The sequence below is a fragment of the Myxine glutinosa genome, chromosome 2, assembly GCF_964187855.1.
Source record: "Myxine glutinosa chromosome 2, kmMyxGlut1.1, whole genome shotgun sequence".
Lineage (NCBI taxonomy): Eukaryota > Metazoa > Chordata > Myxini > Myxiniformes > Myxinidae > Myxine > Myxine glutinosa.
In genome coordinates this window covers 153,532,570-153,553,864 of record NC_136262.1, presented here as the reverse complement: position 1 = coordinate 153,553,864, position 21,295 = coordinate 153,532,570, and the positions used below count along the sequence as shown (strand labels likewise).

At 44.4% G+C, this 21,295-nt stretch overlaps 1 protein-coding gene across 1 annotated transcript in view; it reads left to right on the top strand.

Moving 5' to 3' along the window:
* LOC144890813 (disabled homolog 2-interacting protein-like) overlaps nt 1-17,831 on the top strand; it is a gene marked incomplete at its 3' end in the record, with an annotated part of 55,192 nt that extends 37,361 nt beyond the window's left edge. The window contains exons 7-12 of the mRNA XM_078772653.1: nt 1,111-1,255; nt 5,965-6,109; nt 11,650-11,886; nt 12,144-12,345; nt 16,141-16,382; nt 17,639-17,831. Of these exons, the coding sequence (XP_078628779.1) occupies nt 1,111-1,255; nt 5,965-6,109; nt 11,650-11,886; nt 12,144-12,345; nt 16,141-16,382; nt 17,639-17,831 (1,164 nt within the window). The remainder of the gene's footprint in view (nt 1-1,110; nt 1,256-5,964; nt 6,110-11,649; nt 11,887-12,143; nt 12,346-16,140; nt 16,383-17,638) is intronic.
* Between the last annotated feature and the right edge of the window lie 3,464 nt (nt 17,832-21,295).

Below are 21,295 nucleotides of genomic sequence, written 5' to 3'. Positions count from 1 at the left end.
TGCTTTTTCTGGTATTCATTAATGATCTCTCCAACTCTCTGGATAATCCTCTCTATCGCTTTGCTGATGACCCCACTCTCTGCCGCTCCATATCTCAACCCTCAGATTGGCAGGCAACAGCCTCTTCACTCTCTGCAGATCTGGACAATATCACAAACTGGTCACACAAGTGGAACATGTCTTTCAATCCTGACAAATCTCACACTCTCACTTTGTCTCTCCGAAATGACCGTCTGGAAAACCCTCCCATCTACTTTCTCAACAATCCTCTCGAAGAAGCCCTGCCACTCAAGCTTTTGGGTCTCACTATCTGCCATGATCTTTCCTGGGAAAACCACATTTCCACGCTGGCCTCCAAAGCCAGTTGGCACTGGGCATCCTCTGTCATGCGAAGTTCTTCCACGGTACTACTGAGCGTCTCACCACATACAAAGCTTTCAGCCTCAGTTTGATGGAATACTGCTCTCCCCCCGCCCCCACCCCCCCTCCCCAAGCCCTCTCCCTTCCACATCTCCCGATGTCCCTATTCTCTATTGTTGTGCTTCCCTCTCCCTTCCCTTCTCGTCTCCCGCTCCCTTTATTGTATGTTCTATGTGTTAGCTCTTACACAAGCCTCAACTTCGTATACAACAAAAGAAAAAAGAAGAAGCAGATCCATTAACCTTATCTTGGCCCCGAATTCACCGAAATGATCACTCGATCACCGCAGAATGTGTTGTGAACAGCCAAGCCCACTTTTAACACACAACGACAATAATTATACAATTGTTTTGATCTGTTGTGTTGTGATTATATATCCCGTCATTATGGCCAGTGCCTGTGGAAAAATGCATCGTCCAAGTGTGCATGGATTAAAGCATAAAACCCAACAGCAGGCGATAAAAATGTTTTACTATTTATAAACATAAGATTTATCTTTCGTAACTTGTATTTAATTCAAGCAACAAGTTCATTGTGTTCACCCGTTAATTTTGTCACGGATATTATTGATAGTTCAACTGAAATGGGTGTCTTCATTTTGTCTGCTCCTTTAAACATTATAAATTGGTATCAATGACATTATATTTCTCTGCTCACCCCATCCCGCTCCCCACACCTTCCATTGTGCAGGAATTTCTTTGTGAGATGGTGCTGTCAGAGATTGAAAGGTGCGGCGAGAACGAACACCTACTCTTTCGAGAAAACACGTTGGGTACCAAAGCCATTGAGGAGTTCCTGAAGCTCGTTGGGCACAAGTATCTCCAGGATGCACTTGGTGCGTATGTTGAGTAGTGAGAACTTGAGTGTATTTTATGTGTGTTTGCTTTGTGTGTGTACATTTATCTGTTTTGTGTTTAAGGCTCATGAAGGAGCTTGTTTCTTATGGAGGAATATGGGTAGCAGAGTAGCTGTTTTTATGAACGGCACATTCACAGCTTTTTTTTTATTTTTTATTTTTTTATTTTTTGTATACTGAATCGAGGCTCGTGAAAGAGCTAACATTTACTTCACAAACAAATCAACCAGACAAACAAAATATATAAAAAGAGGGAGCGGAAAATAAGATAGGGAGAGAAGGGGAAGCGCACAAACACAACATTTGAGAGCAGGGAGATGTGTGGAAGGGAGAGGGCTTGGGGGGAGGAGGCGTGGGAAGGGGGGGGGGGAGGGAGAAGTATAAAACACAAGGACACCAAGGACTTCCAGGACAGAAGTTGGTATTTCAAAAAAGTGGAACGAGGGTGAAATTAGCGGGGGTAGAAAATATCAAGGTTTTGGATGGGGGAAGATAAGAGATTGTGGTGAACAGCTGTTTTAAAGACCTGGAGGGTGGAGTGGGATTGAAGAGAGTGAGGGACTTTGTTCCAGAGGCGGGAGAAAAGAGGAATGAAGGAGTGAAGGTGAGCAGAGAGTCTTGATTTTGGCAGTTTGACCATAAGAGGGTTGCCAGGCAGATCTTGTGCGACCTGTAGGAATATTTGCGGGACAGAGCCCAGAGAGAGCTGGGGGGGCAAGGCCAGAGAGGAGTCGGTAGAAGACGGAAAGACCACCAACCTGCCTGCGGTGAGTGAGTGAGAGGCCCTTGGAGTTAGCTTCATCGCGGGAGATTCCAATGATTCTGAATGCTTTGGTTTCAACAGCGTGAAGACGAGCTAGGTGTGAGGCAGGAGCACCAGCCCAGAGGGGAGAGCAGTATTCCATTGAGCTGCGGATGAAAGCCTTGTATGTGGTGAGGAGCTCAGGTGTGCCAAGGAAGGACTTCGCACGACGGAGGATGCCCAGTCGGCGACTGGCTTTGGAGGCCAGATTTGAAATGTGGTTTTCCCAGGAAAGATCATGGCAGATAGTGAGACCCAAAAGCTTGAGTGACAGAACTTCTTGGAGAGGATTATTCAGAAAGTGGATGGGAGGGTTGTCCAGTCGGTCTTTTCGGAGAGACATCGTAAGAGTGTGAGATTTGTCAGGATTGAAAGACATGTTCCACTTGTTTGCCCAGTCTGTGATTTTGTCCAGGTCTGCAGAGAGTGAGGAGGCTGCAGACTGCCGATCTGAGGGATGAAGAATGGAGCGACAGAGAGTAGAGTCATCAGCAAAGAGATACAGAGGATTTTCAAGAGAGTCAGAGAGATCATTGATGAAGACCAGAAAAAGCACAGGGCCCAGAACACTGCTTTGTGGAACTCCAGCCTGAACAGGAAGAGGAGATGAGAGAAACCCATTCAGGGCCACACGTTGATTACGACTAGAGAGGAAGTCCGCCAGCCATGCGTGGAGATTTCCATGGATACCAAAAGAGGAGAGTTTGGTGAGCAGAGCGGGGTGCCAGACCGTATCGAAGGCACGTGATATGTCAAGGGAGACTGCTCTAATTTCCTGTTTGGCATTGAGGACCTCCATCCATTGTTGAGAAAGCAGAAGCAGCATGTCCAGAGTAGAGTGTCCAGGTCTGAAACCAAATTGATGATCAGAGATCAAGCCATTGGAGAAGAGGAAAGATTTCATATCTGAAGCAATGATGGATTCCATGACTTTGCTGATAATTGGGAGAAGGCTGATTGGTCTGTAGTTGCTGGGATCTGTTTTTGCACCTTTTTTGTGCAAAGCGGTGATGTTGGCAGATTTCCAAGCAGATGGAAGATGACCTTGAGCAAAAGAGAGGGTGAAGAGAACAGAGAGAGGGAGTGAAAGAGTGGAAGAACAGGATTTTAGGACCCGTGGGCTGATGCCGTCAGGTCCAGTTGCAGAATCCGAGTCAAGGGTTGACAGAAACTTTTCCACCTTGTCAGGAGGAAAGGACACAGAGTCCAGGAGCAGCTGGGTACGACTGGGTACGGTGGGTACAGAGAGGGATGGGTTTGGGACACAAGATTTAGAGGCAAACACAGAGTTGAGGCATTCAGCTTTTTCACGTGCGGAGTCAGCCGTGTGGCCATTTGAGGTGAGGGAGGGGATGGAGGGGGAACAAACACCAGAAACAGATTTGACCAGATGCCACCAGGATTTGGAAGAGGGAGACAGATAAGAGAGTTCGGTCCTGAGAATGGAGAGATATTGTTTCGTGGCTCTCCTGAGGGTGGACACACACTTGTTTCGGGCTTTGTGAAAGGAAATGAGATTTCCTTCCGTTGGATTTGCTTTCCAGGAGACGAAAGCAAGTTGTTTCTGGGCAATAGCCTCACCACAAGATTCCGTGTACCATGGACGGGAGGAAGGGTATGACAACAGAAGACGAGATGGGATAAATCTGTGCATGAGAGAGAGCAGTTTGCTTTGGAAGAATTCCCAGGAAGAATTTATGTCAGAGGCAGTAGAGATGGGAGACCAGTCCAGATGATTGATGGCTGCTTGAAGACCGTGCCAGTTGGCCTGAGTGAAATGCCAGACTCGTCGACGCTGAGGAGGCTCTCTGAGAATGGTCAGAGAGATGTCCACTTTAACAAGCACATGATCAGAAGAGCCGATTGGAGCAGAAGAAGAGCAGCAGACATTTTCAGGGAAGTTAGTCATAACCAAGTCCAGAAGAGAAGATGCTCGGTTGACTGAAATCCGGGTCGGGAAATTGACAGATTGTGTCAGTCCCAGTGAGTCACAGAAGTCCTTTGCTGAAGAGCCATATCTGGTGAGAGAGGTACCCACACCCAGCCAACTGGCATGGTGACAGTTGAAACTAGAACGGGCACTCGGTAGAGCGCATACCTTCGCCGCAGCTACTGTTCTGTACTTGGCATGGGAGTGTAGGGAACAGAACAACAAAAATACGATTTTGACCTTTTCGTGACCTTGACCTTGACCTTTGACCCGATTGCTCCCAAAATCTAATCAAATGTGTCCCGTATAATAACCAATCATCCCACCAAATTTCATGCAATTCGGTTGAATACTTTTTGAGTTATGCGAATAACATACACACACACACACACACAGACATACAAATAAATACACAGCGATCAAAACATAACCTTCGGCTTTTGCGAAGGTAATCACTACATATGAGGAAGAGAGAGTTGGGATGGGTAGATAGAAGTTGGTCCATATTCTCAGACAGCAAGATGTAGATGGAGTCACCACTGTTTGGTGGACTGTACAACACACATATGAACAAAAGGTGGGAGCGAAGGGGAAGCCGTAGCCAAAGGTATTCCTGGGGGTGAGGTGGAGAGAGGGCAGTGCAGGGCGAGTGAGGAAGAGAGTTTTTTATAAAGATAGCAACCCCACCTCCAGGACGAGGCTCAGGTCTATCATACCGGAGGAGGGAGTAACCTGGGAGAGATACCAAGGAATCAGAGACGTCATGAAGGAGTAAAGTTTCTGTTAAGCAGATCACGTCTGTTTGAGTGAAGGCCCCGGATGTTTGAGGTCCATACCATTAAGGAAGAGGAAGAGGAAGGGGGAGCTGTTGAAGGTGTGTCGGAGATTACAGAATAGCTTGGAGAAAGGGAAGAATGGGGCGGACAAAAGGTTTGATGGTGATTGGGAGAGGCGCAGTGAGGTGTTTGACGAGGGGGAAGAGCGAGGCAGAATGTTGAGGGAGATGAAGGTGAAAGTTGGAAGGGGGAACAAGCGGGGAGGACGCTCAGGGAGTGACCTCCCTGCCCCATGCGAGTCCCGTGCTCAGCTGGTTCTGGCTAACAGTACCTGGTATGGGCCCCTCCCTTGTCCAGGGTAACGGATCCCCACTGCCTTGTGGGGGAAGCCTCTTTCGGCTAAGGCTATGAGAAGGACACTCAAATATCAAACCGCACTGGTAGGTCAGCCTGGGCAGCACAACATCGTGGATAAATGTGCCCATGAAAGTCAGTGGTGGCACAAATTAAGGCTTCACTGCGCAGCATCTGCAGACAGCTGTGTCAACTTCATGCTGGTTTTTCCCTTCATTGGCACCAGCTCACCTGCTCACCATCCATTTTTACCTATTCAGCCATCGCACAACGCACAATGCTTTGTGAGCATGCCAACAAAGTGAAGAGAGTCGTAGAAAGCGACGACTCACACCATCGTCATCACATACATTACATGTTGACAATGACGTCCGGGTCACAGTGAACAAATCAACACGTTGTATTGTATTTGAGCCGAGAATCTCAATATCGTAAGCCAAGTGCTCACATCGGAGTGCCAGAGAGGTCAAGCAGAATATAATTTTCTGAAATAAATCACAACCATCCTTGCTGTTCTACAGAGTTTTCAAAGACCCGAAAGCTCATCCATGTTAATGGTTGTTTACATTTTGGTGTCACAATCCTTTTGTCCTTTGTGTTCTTCATATATATACAATTATACATGCTATGTCCCCTATGTCACTGATGATGTCATTGATGGTTGTTGGTATTTCGCTAAGTTTATATTTATGAAATTTGACCTTTTATCAAGATACTTGGTATTCTGAACTTGTCTCCATTATTGAGAGATCGAAAGATCCTCCTTCATCACACGATGCGAAGCAGATGATGCTGATTAACAGTGCGTTTTGTTTACACCGTTCAGGGGAATTCATCAAGGCTCTATACGAGTCAGATGAGAATTGCGAGGTGGACCCAAGCCGCTGCACACCCGGTGACCTGCAGATGAACCAGGATAACCTGCGCATGTGTTGCGAGTTGGCGTTCTGCAAAATAATCAATTCCTATTGGTGGGTGATTAAATGTGACTCACCCATAAAGGTCTTGCTTCCTCCTTCTTCTTCCTCCTCTTCCTCTTCTGCTTCTACTTCTTCTTCTTCTTCTTCTTCTTCTTCGTCGTCGTTGTTTTACGGCCATTTGCATGCTTGAATGTGTAAGCCGTGTTTCACCTAATGGCTGCTTTCCAGGCAGCGCAATCCGTTGCTAGCCCTCTTGTTAGGCTTTTAACTCTGAGATCATCTCTCAGCAACTCATTCCATGATTTCCTCGGACAGCCTGGAGCTCTTCTTCCATTCACATTCATATTTATACACTTCTTCACACAGCTGCCCTTCCCCATCTTTTCCATGTGTCCGAACCACCTCAACCTACCCCTATGCATAACCTCACTCATGCTCTCTATACCTAACCTACCTCTTAATTCCACATTTGGTTTCCTATCCTTCAGTGTCACATTACACATCCATCTCACCATTCATATTTCATCGTTTTTGATCGCCCAGGTTTCACTGCCATACATCATCGCACTTCGAACGCAAGCTGCATTAAGTTTTCCCTTTAGTTGGAGAGAGATATCCCCCTTGATGTCAACAGGGGTAACAACTCCCTAAACTTCCGCCAACCACTTCTATTTCTTGCAGTCACTGCTGCCACTGCACCGCCACCTGCAGCAATCATAACACCATGGTAACAAAATCTATCTACACATTCCAGGGATATGTCCCCATCAACTAATCTTTCCACTCTGACTGGTACCAGTTGTTTACCTGCACAGACAGCACACTTAAAGTCAGGAACCACCTGCAGTCTACCCCTGATGTCACTACACCTCTTGTGCACCCAGCAGTTACAATATTTACACAATATTGAGTTGCTACCTGCACCCTTTTTACAGACAACACAAGGTCACCTCCCACTTTTTTTCCACAGTTCATTCTCCCACCGCACTAATCAGTGCTTTTGTTTTTGTTCTCTTCACTTTCAATCTTCTGGCCTCCAAACGCTCCTTCAATACTGTATATTTACCCATGACCTCTTCCACACTCTCGACTATCAGCACTAAGTCATCAGCGTACATGAGCTCGCAAGGTAAGTCTCCTCTACGTTCCTGTGATATGGCTTCAAGAACCATGATGAACAAGATTGGGCTGAAGACTGACCCCTGGTGAACCCCCACTTTCACTTCAAAGTCCTCACTCTGCACTCCATTTACCCTCACAGAAGTTTTTGGTCCATCATACATCACCATGACTACCCTGACTAACCAATCCTCCACACATAACTTTCTCATTGACCATTGCACCACTTCCCGAGGCACCTGAGGCACTGTCGAATGCGTTCTCTAAATCCACAAATATAAAGTACAGCTGTCTCTTCTTCCCCAGATATTTTTCCTGTATTTGCCTAATTATAAAAATAGCATCGAACGTGCCCCATCCTGGCATAAAGCCAATTTGAATTTGATGTATATTAACACTCCGTCTTATCAATTTATCCACGACTCTCTCGAACACTTTCATTCCATGGTCCAGCAGCTTCAAACCCCTATAATTATCCCTAACTCAGGCATCACCCTTCCCTTTATAAATATTCACTCATTCCTTACAGGAGTGGTCAGAGAATAGGGGTGAGTGTGGAGGGTCATCCTGTCACCCTTATTATTATTACTATTATTAATATTATTCCTTAGTAATAATGTGAAAGGGCCAGCAGGATGGCCTAGAGGTATGCACACTCGCCTTTAAGCTGTCGAGCTTGAGTTTGAATCCAGACCCAGCTATAAACTATCATCCTGGTGTTTCATTGGGAGGATGATTCATCAATGTGTGTGTCGTCCCTCGGATGGACACGGTAATCTGGACGTCTTGTCTGTTTGCATTAGTTGTTGACGTTACAGATCCCACATTGTCCTTCACGAAGAGTTGGCAAGTTATTGCCGGCACCATGAACACATTACAAATTCCTGCCCAAATTACTCCTGAAAAGGCAATGGCAAACCACCTAGTCCTTGCCAGGAAACTGCTTTGGCAACACTGACACTCTGAAACATAGCATGGTGCATCAGAATCAGAATAATGTTAATATTATTATGCTATTATTGTTATTGTTGTTATCACTTTTGTTCTTGGGTGCGCCATGTTATGGCCATAACAAGCCATGTTATGGCCTTGGAAAAATGCCACAACATGAAATGACACTCAAGCTGCTATCTATACACGTTAACATGGCATTTTCCAAGGTGGAAAAGCTGATAAAAAATGGAAATTCCTCCAGATTTTGTTGAGGTCGAGTCAAATTATTATTACGATTATTTTTGTCAATATTATTATTATTATTAATATTAATATTGCAGCCTTGCCAGCGGCCTACTTAGAAGGCTCACTCACTCTCCTCAATGCGACTCAGGTACGTTAGTCTTTGGGGGACGTGCTCGATGCTTGATGTTCTTCTTCTTCGTGTGATGTATGGATGGCAGCTTGTTAATATTATCATTATTTTTTATTATGCCATTATCAATGGACAGAATTAACTGAATAGTTTGTGGTTATAATATTTTTAAACTTCTGGTACGTGAGCCCCACAAAATGCCACAGTAAGCTGTACAGTCATGTGAAAAAGTAAGTACACCCCATGTAAAGTTTTGACTTTTTCAACATATTTCAACATACAGCTATTTGATCTTCATTTCAACAATATTGATAGATAAAAGTGATATAATATGACAAATATCATGAAACATTTACATTTTGTAGTCCATTGTATAATTTAAATAAACATAAATGCAAATACCGCATGTAGAAAAAGTAAGTACACCCCTACGTTTATCACTACTTCAAATACCTAAAATTAGAATCAGGTGCACCAGCTCAGGTGCAAATGATTAGAACATTGTTAGAGAGGATCTTGCAGGAACCTGTCTTGTTTAAACCTCAGACATTTAGTTGGGTTTGCTCTTTGTTGTTGAAGTATGCAGCGTCACCATGCCTAGATCAAAAGAGCTCTCTGAGGCCTTCAGAAAGAAGGTTATAGATGCCTACAAGGCGGGGAAGGGATTTAAAAAGATCTCCAAACAATTTGAAATCAATCATTTGACTGTCCGGAAGATCATCTACAAGTGGAGAAGATTCCAAACAACTGCCAACTTGTTCAGGCCAGCCCGCCCCAGCAAATTCAGCCCGAGAGCAGACCGCAAGATGCTGAAAGAAGTCTGTAAGAACCCCAGAATGTCATCATGGGACCGACGTAGCTCTTGCCACTGTTGATGTCAAAGTGCACGAGTCTACCATTAGAAAGAGGCTGCACAAATTTGATCTCCATGGGAGGTGTGCCAGGAGGAAACCTTTGCTTTCCAAAAAGAACATTTTAAAAAAGAACGAGCAGGGACCCGTGGAACAGAGTTCTGTGGAAAAGCCTCGCTTTATTTGGGTGGTGTATAAGCAACGAAGCGGTGCCTCGCATGCTTTCAGAAGTTTATGTTTACTGCTAAGCCAGCGTTAATGTTCGTCGTCTGCACACTTATTACCAAAAGATAATGTCATGAATTTGTTTTATGTTCCCAGAGATCAGATGTTGAAGTGGAGATAAATGATGAATTGCAAAATGAAAGTGACAATCAGGAAAAACAAACGTGTTGTTTTATACATCTGACCAAAACAAACGTTGCAAATTAGCCTTATAGGGGCATCGCGTTTGTTTCCATTGGCATCATTTATGCTTTGTGACGGTGAACAATAGTTAGGTATAGTCAGTTGTAATGAACAAAAAAAAGTTTTATTTACTGAGCCAAATTAGTCCATTTTTTTTTAAAGCATCATTTTCTTGGGAGCTATTATCCCTCAAACTTTCACTCTGTATCTGCCCCTGAGTTCGTAGATGATCTCCCCATAAACAACGTTGCGGGTTAGTCGGCCTGCAGTAAGCTCAGTCTCTCTCCTTATCCGCAATTAATTCTGGTTGGCAAAGACACGCAGATAATGTGGGTCTCCTACTCTACTCGGTGCAACGTAAAAACACTGGTGGGAAGCAGCACTCCAGCAAGCTCTGACCCTGGCTTTTGTTGATTGTCATCGCAAAGACCGGCCTGACCGGAAACTGTCCTCCGCGGAGTTGTAAAGGATGATCCGTGTCAGATGGAGAAAGAAAAATTCTAGGAATAAGGAGAATAGACCCGGAACGATCACCAGCGAGCTTCCGCGCCTGAAGAACACGTTCAGTGGGTCATACGAAGCACCGCCCGGAGACACCTTTTTAACAGTCGGAACTGCTGCTAAGCTCAAATCCACAGTTAAAATTTTGAAATTTGGTTCAGGTTAGAAAATTTTACAGCGTGTCACTCTATTGTAGAGCGGAGCGGAGCGGTGCTTTGTATGATTGGCTGTCCCATATATGTTTAGGTCCTGGACATTAAATATCCCATTGTGTATTTTAAAAAGAGCAGACCGTTGTGGCCTTGGGATGTGAATATGACAGGCTTGATGGGCCAAGTGGTCCTTTCCTGTGCTTTAATACCTCCACCACCGAAGGTGGACGGAGGTTATGTTTTCACACCTGTCTGTCTGACTGTTTGTCTGTGAGCAGGATATCTCAGAAAGTTGTAGACAGATTCGGATGAAACTTAGTTGACAGGTTGGGTGTGTTTCAAGAACAAGACGATTCGATTTTGGTTCAGGTCTGGATCCAGATCCGGCCTATCAATGGGATACAAAAGGTAAACCGTTCAGCCTTGCGGAGGTATGCGCTCTACCGAGTGTTCTAGTCGTGTGTGCGTATGTATGTGTGTGTGTGTCTTTGGCTGTCCGGGCGGTAACCTTTTAACATTTGAACTTTTGTCATCAGATTTTCTTAAAGTTATATTTCTAATATGGAGAAAACAAATTAATTATTTGGTCAAAAAGTTAAAGGTCAGTGTCATAAAATCGTCAATTTTCATCCAATTTACCTGAAGTTTTAAGAATTTGCATATTGGGTCATTGAAGCCTATTGCTTTTGAGGTCAAGAGGTCAAGATCACCTAAAATGGGTTTTTGGGGGTGGGGGTTTGTTATCCGTTTTCGTCATGTTTACCATCCGGAAGAAGAAGTCTGAATACAAAGCAGACGCGGACGGGCTTTGCCTTTTCAGATGCTTCTAGTTTAATTTGTGGAGCATTGTGGGTTTATCAGTTGAGATAAACACTCAGCTTAGAAAACGCACCTTTTTCTTTTCAAGTGCAAGTACTGTATAGTAAAAGAAATAGGGTGGTAATACTCCTGTGGACCTTATGAAGCTCGTCAGGCCACCATAGTGGTTTTTCTTTGCACAGATATACCCAGTGGTGCCCATCTCCTCCGGTCGAGGTTTTTTTCTGAGCAGCCTTGAGAATTGAAGCTGGACCAGTGATGACAATGCAACAAAGTTTCAGGAAATGCAACCACCACAAACTTTACACTTTAGCTATACTTACCCTGTAACAAGAGAAATACTGTTTGAGAGGCCTTGCATACTTTGTTTGGTTTAGATGAGCCCATGGTACTTTAATTACAAACTTATAATCTTGTGCATTTCCTTCACAGCGTGTTTCCTCGAGAGCTCCGTGAAGTGTTTGCATCTTGTCGGCAGCAATGTGGCGGCCGTGGGCGCCACGATTTGAGTGAGCGCCTCGTAGTTGCCTCCCTCTTCCTGCGTTTCCTGTGTCCCGCCATCATGTCCCCAAGTCTGTTTGGTTTGACCCAGGAGTACCCAGATGAGCGCACCGCTCGAACACTCACACTCATTGCCAAAGTCATCCAGAACCTCGCTAACTTCACAAAGTGAGTGCTGGGTATCCGGCCTTCAGATATACTTAACCATCATGCTTGCAATTATTAGCTTATTGTCTTCAGTCTAGATCTGTTTACTCCTGGACATAATTCCACCTTGTCTTACTTTTGCCATCCATAATTCCTTGACTTTCAACTTCTTTTTACCTGTGCATTTTGTTGTGCTCTCATACCCTGCACCAAAGCCCCTATCTTCCCCTCATTTCGTATTTCCTCAACCCATGCCACATTTTCTCATTCCATGTCAGGTTTGGAAACAAGGAAGACTACATGGCCTTCATGAATGACTTTTTGGAAAACGAGTGGGGAAAGATGAAGCGGTATCTGCTGGAAATGACCAACCCAGATTCAGGGCCTCACTCTGAGAGCTTTGATGGCTACATAGACCTAGGCCGTGAACTCTCCTTCCTCCACATCCTCCTTTCAGAACTCCTCGCTCAAGGAGATGCGGTACGTAGCCAAGAACATGGGGATACAGTACATTACAATTCAATCATTCCGGAGTTACGGTGACTATATAATCGGTGTTGAATTCTTCAAAGCAGGTGCACAGCCTCATTTCTTCTGCCAGTCCAGACATTGTGGAGGAAGAATTATGGTTACTCCAAGTAATAAACCTTCCACACTGTTAAGTATGAAATATCTAGGATTTTAAATCTGCAACATGTACCAACTAGAACGCCACTCAGTAGAGTGCATACTCCCGCCGTGGGTTTAGTTGGAATAATACGTTTTGTTTGACATCCCCTCTCCCCAAAACAATAAATGAAAAAGGAAGTAAGCCCTAACTGTCAGAATTTATTTTGATATATCTCGGAATTAGAGGAGAAAAACATCATTTAAGAATAAGAATAAAAGCTTTAATGCTGTAAAACAGAAAAAATCTTTCCCAAAAAAATTTCCAAAAACATTCCTGGATCCGGAATAATATCCTGAGCTTCACCAAAAACTAAACAATTCTTCCTTATCCCAAGAGCAATCATCCCACCAACTTTCATCCAAATCCATTCAGAACTTTTCCAGATAACTTGTTCACAAACACACGAACACACACACACACACACACACACACACACACACACACACACACACACACACACACGGACGGACAGGATCGAATGCGTTACTCCCTAGCGGGAGTAATAAACCTGAAAATCGCAGAGCCAGAACCAGAATTATTTATTTGGTCGGGGAAGCCCATGCGAGGTTTCTTCTTCTTCAGCCTCTCGCAACCCTGAGTGAATGTGCGATCTTTTTTAAAAAAGGTGAAATTTTGCCAAATCTGTTTTAATTCGTTTGTTAATATACCTCAGCCATTGACAAATCTGGAACTAAGTCTTTATAAGTTCATCAAATACTGACACCGCGAATGACATTCGCTGAGCTAAATGTTGATATCTCTTCTGAGGTAAAGATTAAAAAAAAAAAAGTTTTAAAGCATTATACGTATCAAGCGATACATTTTATGAAACGGGGAAACCTAATACACACTTTGGTGGTTTTAAAATGACAGAATATGTCTTTATTAGAAAAAAAAAAAGAATATTGAAGACGACGCTGCTAAAAGAAAATACACCGCTCCAACGCATAACCACGAGTTTAAACTACATTTACAACAAATATGAAAACTATTTTCATATCACAATGTTAAATATAGAATATATAGAAGATAATGTTAAAAAAAACGAGCCCTATCTTCCAATGGTAAAAAAAATCCTTCAAAAATTCCTGGATCGGGAATAATATCCTGAGCTTCACCAAAAACTAATCAATTCTTCCTTATCCCAAGGGCAATCATCCCACCAACTTTCATCCAAATCCGTTCAGAACTTTTCCAGATATCTTGTTCGCAAACACACGAACACACCACACACACACGGACGGACACGATCGAATGCATTACTCCCTGGCGGAGTAATCATGTCGACAAATCACGAGTGTTACCTTCGACCTGTTTCAGCTGAGCAGGAGGTGTGCGTAGCTTGCCAATCATTGTCATGGTGAATTAACAGGGTCTCGACGAGTTTGCAAAGGACATTGCAATAGGTGCTTTTGCAGCATCTTTTCTTGAAGATGCAAAAGCAGATATACATCTACCATGTTTTTCAGATCCCTTTTTAGAAAACCACTATAGATTTGAGCAAGTTTAGTGCAATGCAACCATTTGCACACATGCTTAGTTTAGTGCATACATGTGCAAAATACGACAAGTAACAGACATGTCACAGTTATTTTGACTCGTTAACATACCGTATTTGACCTTTGGTGGCAGGCCTGCTCAAAACAGATCAGACCAAAGGCAAGCAGAATGCCAACAAAACTACCACAGTGACGTGGCGAGTGAAACAGATGTGCTTTGGTGGTGTTTCGTTATATGTATGAGTCGGAACGTTTACCAAAGGCCTTGTGTTGATTGCTCGCCATTAAACATCGCCCATACATTAGTAGTTACATAGGTTCTGTGAAAAGGACAGTGTGCTTAGACTTTAGAGCAACAACAACAAAAAAAACCTCCAATTTATGTAAGCTGAAGAGGAAGCCTTTGTTCTTTCTGAAATGTTTATCTAATTACTGGCGTTTTCAAACAGCCCTTGTCGACCCAATTTCAGGCCATCGAGGCTTGGTCTTCCAAAATGCTTTTATGAGAACGAATGCAAATTACCACGAAATGCACGTTGTAGAATCCCCACCAAATTGTGTAGAATCTGGCATTTGGATTAAACGCTGCTCTTGTACCCGCTGTTTAAGGGATTCACTTTGTGGCCAAGTGCTATATTAATTGTGGCCTTCTCTTTGGTTGTTTTTTTTTGGGTTTTTTTCCCAAATACACAGAAGGAAAGAAGTGCAAAAGGCTTTTTCATCCTACGTTACAAAATTTTACTCGCAGTGTGTGGTGGCTCCATTCCATGCGCTGCGTTGCGTATTTCTGAAAGCCCACACCATAGCTGCAGTTTCATTACTGTTGCCATTTTCATGAATGCACCCATCGTAACTATACAGTGATCCAAGACAGCTGGCATACCATTTCTGTTAGTGACATGGGACATCCTTTGGGAAGAAGAGATGGTCAAATAATTGGCTCATTTGCGCACGCACTGCCACAGTGGCAGAACTAGCCTCAACTCAGAATTCTGCTGGTACTGCGATACCACAAAGCTGAGCTGCATCCTTCGATGGTGATCGGACCTGTTAATGAGGCATGGTCACCTCTCTCTCTCTCTCACTCCCCCCTTTCCCCTCCCCTCTCCCTCCACTCCCCCTCTCATCCCCCTCTCTCTTTTCTCCATCTCTTTCCCCATTCTCTCTTCACCCCCTTTCCCTTTCTCATTCCTCCTCCTTCCCCCCTGTCCTTCTTCCCCTTTGCTTCCTCCCCTCTGCTTTCTCCCTCTCCTTCCCCTCTCCTCCTCCCTATCCCCACTCTCCTCCCCCAACCTCCCTCTTCTTCCTCCTCTCCGCCCCCCTGCCACCACCTCTCTTCTTACCCCTCTCATTCCCCCCTGCTTGCCTCCTCTCTCCTTCCTCCCTTTCTCCCTCCCCCTTCTTCCCTTCTATCCCCCTCTCCTTCCCGAACCTCTCCTTGCCAACCTCCCTCATCCTTTCCGAACCTCTCTTTGCCAACCTCCCTCTCCTTCGTTCCTCTCTTCCCCCATCTCCTTCTAGCTTACTCTTCTCCCATTTACTTCCCCTCATACTCTCCTTCCCGTCCCTCATCTCCTCCCACATCTCCTTTCCCTCACCATCTCTTTGCTTCCTTTCGTTACTCCCTCGTCCACCTTTCTATTGATTGGTTACTTCATTTAATCATTCATGATGACATTGCTGAGGATCTGTTGGTATATGCAAATTAGTATACAGGTTGACTTGAAAGCTCTGCATTTTAAGCCAAGTTTTACATGTTGCCGGTGCCTGTAGCTTGCTGTAATTTGTCGTGGGGTACCACGTGAATTGATATCTCCTGAGAGGAAAACACAAAATTGAGCTTGGTGGTGGAGATTTGGTGATTTAATAGCCACTGAAGTTTCCCAACCACTTGCAAAGAGGATGAAACACGGATATGAAAAACTTATAAACCCAATTGCACTTCGCACCCTGGGAAAATTATTTAAAAGCCTAAAATCTGCCCAAAACGTCATGTTGATTTGAGTTTTGGCAATACCGTCTGATCACTGTACATTCGTGATAATTGTCTGTGAAAGACTCCGTTTTCTTCCCTAACCTTCTCCCACCCCCAACCCCTTGCCTTAGACTCTTGCAGCCAAACTCGGTCCTTTGCCACGGATCCTGGGTGACATCAGTGCAGCGCTCGCTTCAACGAGCCCCCCAGCCCCACCTGCGCCCTTGGTATCTATGCACGGACCCGGCACGGCATGCCCGGGCCTGTTGATAACGGGTGTTGCAGGAGATCGGCTTGCGAGTGGGCCCGCCATCAGCAGCATGAGCTTGGCTTCAGGCCTCCATCGTATAGTTGAAGATGGAGATATGGCCGGGTGAGAGATTGGTGGCATAAATGGGATTGATGGGATCTATTTTGGTTGGCACCAGGAAACCGAATCAATGTAATGTGGATTAGGCAAGCATTGATCTCCTTCGTGCATACCTGGCAGTCCCATTGTGGCCCCAAAGCTGAACAAGTCAGGATTCATCGTAACTATTTTAACACGAGCACATCCAAGCCATTAAAACACTTAATTCCCAATGTCGATGGTAATAACATGTTCTTCTGCTCATGAGTAATTTACAATATTAATGACATGATATTGTCAAATGTTACTCACTGGTCAGAAGAGTAGATTTTGAGCACCAAGTATAAATTATTGTACTATTCCCAATTGTGAATTTTATTTTTTCGATTGTGCTCAGGAGGCACATTTGTGATGGAGGAGCGACTGCTGCCAAATATGTATGTTAATTTAGAGATAATATGGTTCGAGAATGGAACTACTCAAAGATAGCAAAGGAATATGCACATGAATCATATGTACAAGTTACGTAGTCTCCGAGCCTCAGATACAGGATAACTGATAACACAACAATGGCTCTTTGTCACCGCCCTCTGTAGTACGGTGTCCAATTAACATTCCTATTGTGTCCTGCTGGATGATTGTTATTGTTCATTTTGACTCGATATTAGCCATACTACAATGGCCGTTGCCCGGAACATAATTGTAGGGGACGTTGGCGGCGTAGTGGGTCAAGACATTGTAATGGGATGCCGAAGCCAGCAGCATGAAGGATTTGGATTCAAATGCAGTGTTCGCACAGATTCATCTGCAGAAGCTTGTCAGTATTTATTACTGGCAATTCTGATCCACAGTAAGTAGTCCAGGAATAATAGATTTAACCCGGAACAAATTCAAACAAAGCTGTAAATTTCAGGATATGTTCAGAAAACTGTCCTGAATAACATACTAAAAGTCCCCAGACATCCGCCTTGTGCTTCAACGGAAATTCAAGATGGCGTCCAAAATGGCGGCAATTTTGGCATTTTATCATATCATATTTTATCATATCACCTAAAAACATGATAGAAATGCAAACAGGGTGTCAAAATACATGTTTTCAAGCACGAGGATTGTTTTAAAGATTACATTATGAGTTTATATGACATATGTGTCATTCGATCGATTATGAACAATTTCAAACTACCTTTTATGAACATTATGAACAAAATGATTATGAACAAACAATATTTTGAATGACTACCTTTCGTTAACGACTATCTTTCACCTCTATCCTTTCTCAGGGGAGTCACTCGCTTACCATCACCGACACAAGAGAACCGTGAAGCTTTCTTCGTAACGCGTCCCGAACCGCCACCATTATCCTCTCCACCCGCACCGCACAGCCACCCTCCCTCTGATCGTGATGGTGATGTGGGTGGTGGAAGCAGCAGCAGCCTCCACAGTGGTGGCGTTGACCTTGGTTCGGCCGATGAGAGCACGGGGCCAGGTGGGAAGCTGTGGCCTAAAGGAGGCTGGTCGCAAACTTCTGGTGGTGTTTTGGCTCGCAGACCCGAACAGCTAGCGTTGACCATGGCAGAGGTTGGCAGGTATGGAACCAATGGTTCGCTCTGGTCCAACAACCCTTCCTTAATTTTTTCCCATCTTACATGTGTAATTTTACTTCCCCTTCCCCAGGGATATTGGCCACTCAGTTGCACCACCACCCCTGCTTCCGTTGTCTTTTCACAATCCGCTGTTCCATCTCGGCGTGCCGCCCGACTGCACCCGCGGCTCTACGTCCGGGTCGGTCACCGAGGGGACGTCTGGCCTCCGAGCCCCAATGCTCGATTTTCCTGCTGGCGATGGTGTCGGGTGAGCTTCTAATAATAATAATAATAATTCATTTATTTTGTATAGCACTTTTCATGAAGCCCAAAGGTGCTTTGACAGAGTGCAAAACATAATGCATAACAAAACATGAAAACAACAATTGCAAAAAGACAAGAATCAATAGGGAAATATTTAAAGCAAAAGGAGGGAGAAGGAGAAGTGATAGTCAGGGGTTAAATGCTGTGGGTTGAATGTTGAATGCAGTGCTGAACAGGTGGGTCTTGAGTGATGTTTTGAATGTGGTGAGTGAGGAGGAGTCTCTGATGGTGTGAGGTAGTGAGTTCCAGAGGGTGGGAGCAGCGATGGAGAAGGCCCTGTCCCCCCAGGATCTGAATTTGGTCCGGATGGGGGGGGTCAGGAGGTTGGTACCAGCAGAGCGGAGGTTGCGGGTGGGAGTGTGTCTGGAGAGGAGGTCAGCCAGGTAGGATGGGGCCAGGTTATGGAGGGCTTTGTAGGTCAAGAGGAGGATTTTGTACTGGATTCTCTGGGAGATGGGGAGCCAGTGAAGCTTGTAAAGGACGGGGGTGATGTGGTCACGGGTCCGGGAATGGGTGAGTAGACGGGCAGCGGAGTTCTGAATATATTGGAGTTTATTGGTGATTGTTGAGGGTGAACCATAGAGGAGGCTATTGCAGTAGTCCAGGCGGGAAGTGATGAAGGCGTGGATGAGGGTTTCTGCAGCCGTGGAGGAGAGGGATGAGCGGAGACGGGCGATGTTTTTCAGGTGAAAGAAGGCTGTCTTTGTGATCTGTTTAGTGTATTTGTCGAAGGAGAGGGTTTGGTCAAAGATGACGCCAAGATTCCGGATGAGAGGGGAGGTGGATACTGGGATACCGTCGATGTTGAGGGCAAAATTATGGGTGGATTTTGTGAGCGTTTTTGGGCCAATGATGATTATTTCAGATTTATCACAGTTAAGTTTGAGGAAGTTGATTTGAAGCCAGGATTTTATTTCAGAGATGCAGTTTGTCAGGACGGTGGGGAGCATTCTAGCTCAACCCATCCGGAAAACTTCACAATAACTACTAACTTAGCCGTTTTTCCTTGGCTTACTGCCAAGTAAATGGAAGCAACTTGTATACCACATAGGTGGTACATATTTTTATACATTTTACAATAGTCTCCTTCTCAAGCCACCATATGTTGGCTGTGACATCCTCCCTCTTGCTGTTCTCTCTCTAGCACGGGGTTCACAGCTGGCGATGAAGCTAACCGCGGTGGAGAGTATGCACGCCGGCAGACATTGCCCGACAAAAACCCCCCACTTGTCGCAGCTCGTCCGCGCCGCTCTGAGCCACCGTCACTTTGCCTGGGCCCAGGCAGCACTTTAGCGTCGAATGCTGCATCCGGCCGTGTGCAGTGGGATGGGCCCAGTGTCGCTGAGGTGAGAAAGATTGAGGGAAATACAAATGTGGGAGAAACGGAGAAAGGGAAGGAAGCGATTGAATAGCTGTTACTTCATTATTTTTTTGTGGTTTTGATACGATTCTCATTGTTTGTTACAACCCATTGGCATTATATACACATGGGAAAAAGTTAAGCTCTAATTTTCTTCAAACATCGAAGAAAGAGCCGTCCATGTGCAGGCTGTGTTTTCCATTCATCACTAGGCCAAGGCAATTTTCACACCCAGCACGTACCGCACAGTTATAGAAGTGTCAACTAAAAAAAAAAAACACCTGATCAAGATTTGGAGAAGGTAACATTGCGTAATTCCTTTGGTGGACTGTGTTACGATGGCAAGTAGAATACTTAGTGAAGCCTAAAGATGACAAATCATTGGGACTAGAACTGACTCGAGCTCTCCATGCAGACGAGATAATAGTAATAATTGTATTTATATAGCGCCTTTTACCTATAGTGGAGCGGATAAGTGCAAAAGTTGTGCACTTCTGGCAGAAAGCATGAAATTTAGCACATGGGGGTTTTCGAGTATGCTAAATTCAATAAGAAGAGGCAAGTCGTAAAATGATTGCTTCCGGTTCAAAATGGCTGTTTTCAAAATGGCCGCCAAGTAAACCGATAAAAACGTTTATCTCATATATTGGTTACATAGCGATGTGTTTGCAAAGCCAAAAAAGTAACATATCATGATGCCAACTCTACATTGCTTCTGCACACTAAGATTTACATTTAGTGCTGCCCGAAAGAGCATGAAGGCATATGGATAATGCTTACGTCTGTGCGCCGAAAAATTGAAACAATTGGTACAATATCGACACAATTTTTTAAATTAAACATGATTGATTTTACATAGAATTATGTTGAATAATATCACTTGAACTGTGAAAATACATCGCAACCTTAACGCTTATCTAATATCATTAAAATATACAAATTGTCCACAACAAATATGGTAGCTTAAGGAGAAATACATTATATACACGTAAACGTCCAGTGTTCTCAGTCCCTGGAACATTGGCCTGCACATAAACACAACTGGGTACACGGAAGGCTTGCTTTAGAACATTTGCACCTCCTAGAGCAGCTCTTTTTGCACTGACAAGTGTAAGTTGAATAGTGGTAAGTGGTAACAATTGTTACCACGAATAGTGGTAACAATTGAATAGTGGTAAGTTGTTTTTGGTGATGGTGTCATAGAAAGGAGTACGCGTGCTTGCAATTCGCAATTCGATCGTCGACAAAGCTCTTGTACTGGGTTTTGCCAAGTTCTTCTACAGTTCGTACACCGTTAACCACTTCTTCCGACATGATTACTTTCGTGTCCAAGGAATACAATTCGTCACTATCATCTGTAAAGGGATTACCCATTCCATCAATCACGTGCACCACATTTGTCACATCAGAAGCAAATGATTTCTGTGTACTGGGTATCTGTTCATGTTGACGACTGTCTGTACTCCTCGACAATTGACTGTCCTCATACTCGTTTAGAATTATTGATACCTCCGGCCCAGCTACCATCCAACGTCGCAAAGCTCCTTCGCAAAGCTCCTTCGATACCAATCGCTCCTCCTTCACCTTTGACCATAGCATTGAGCTGTTCATGAACGTGGTCATGGGCCATCGCAGAAAATTTGTGACAGGTCTTCTGAGTCACGAAATGT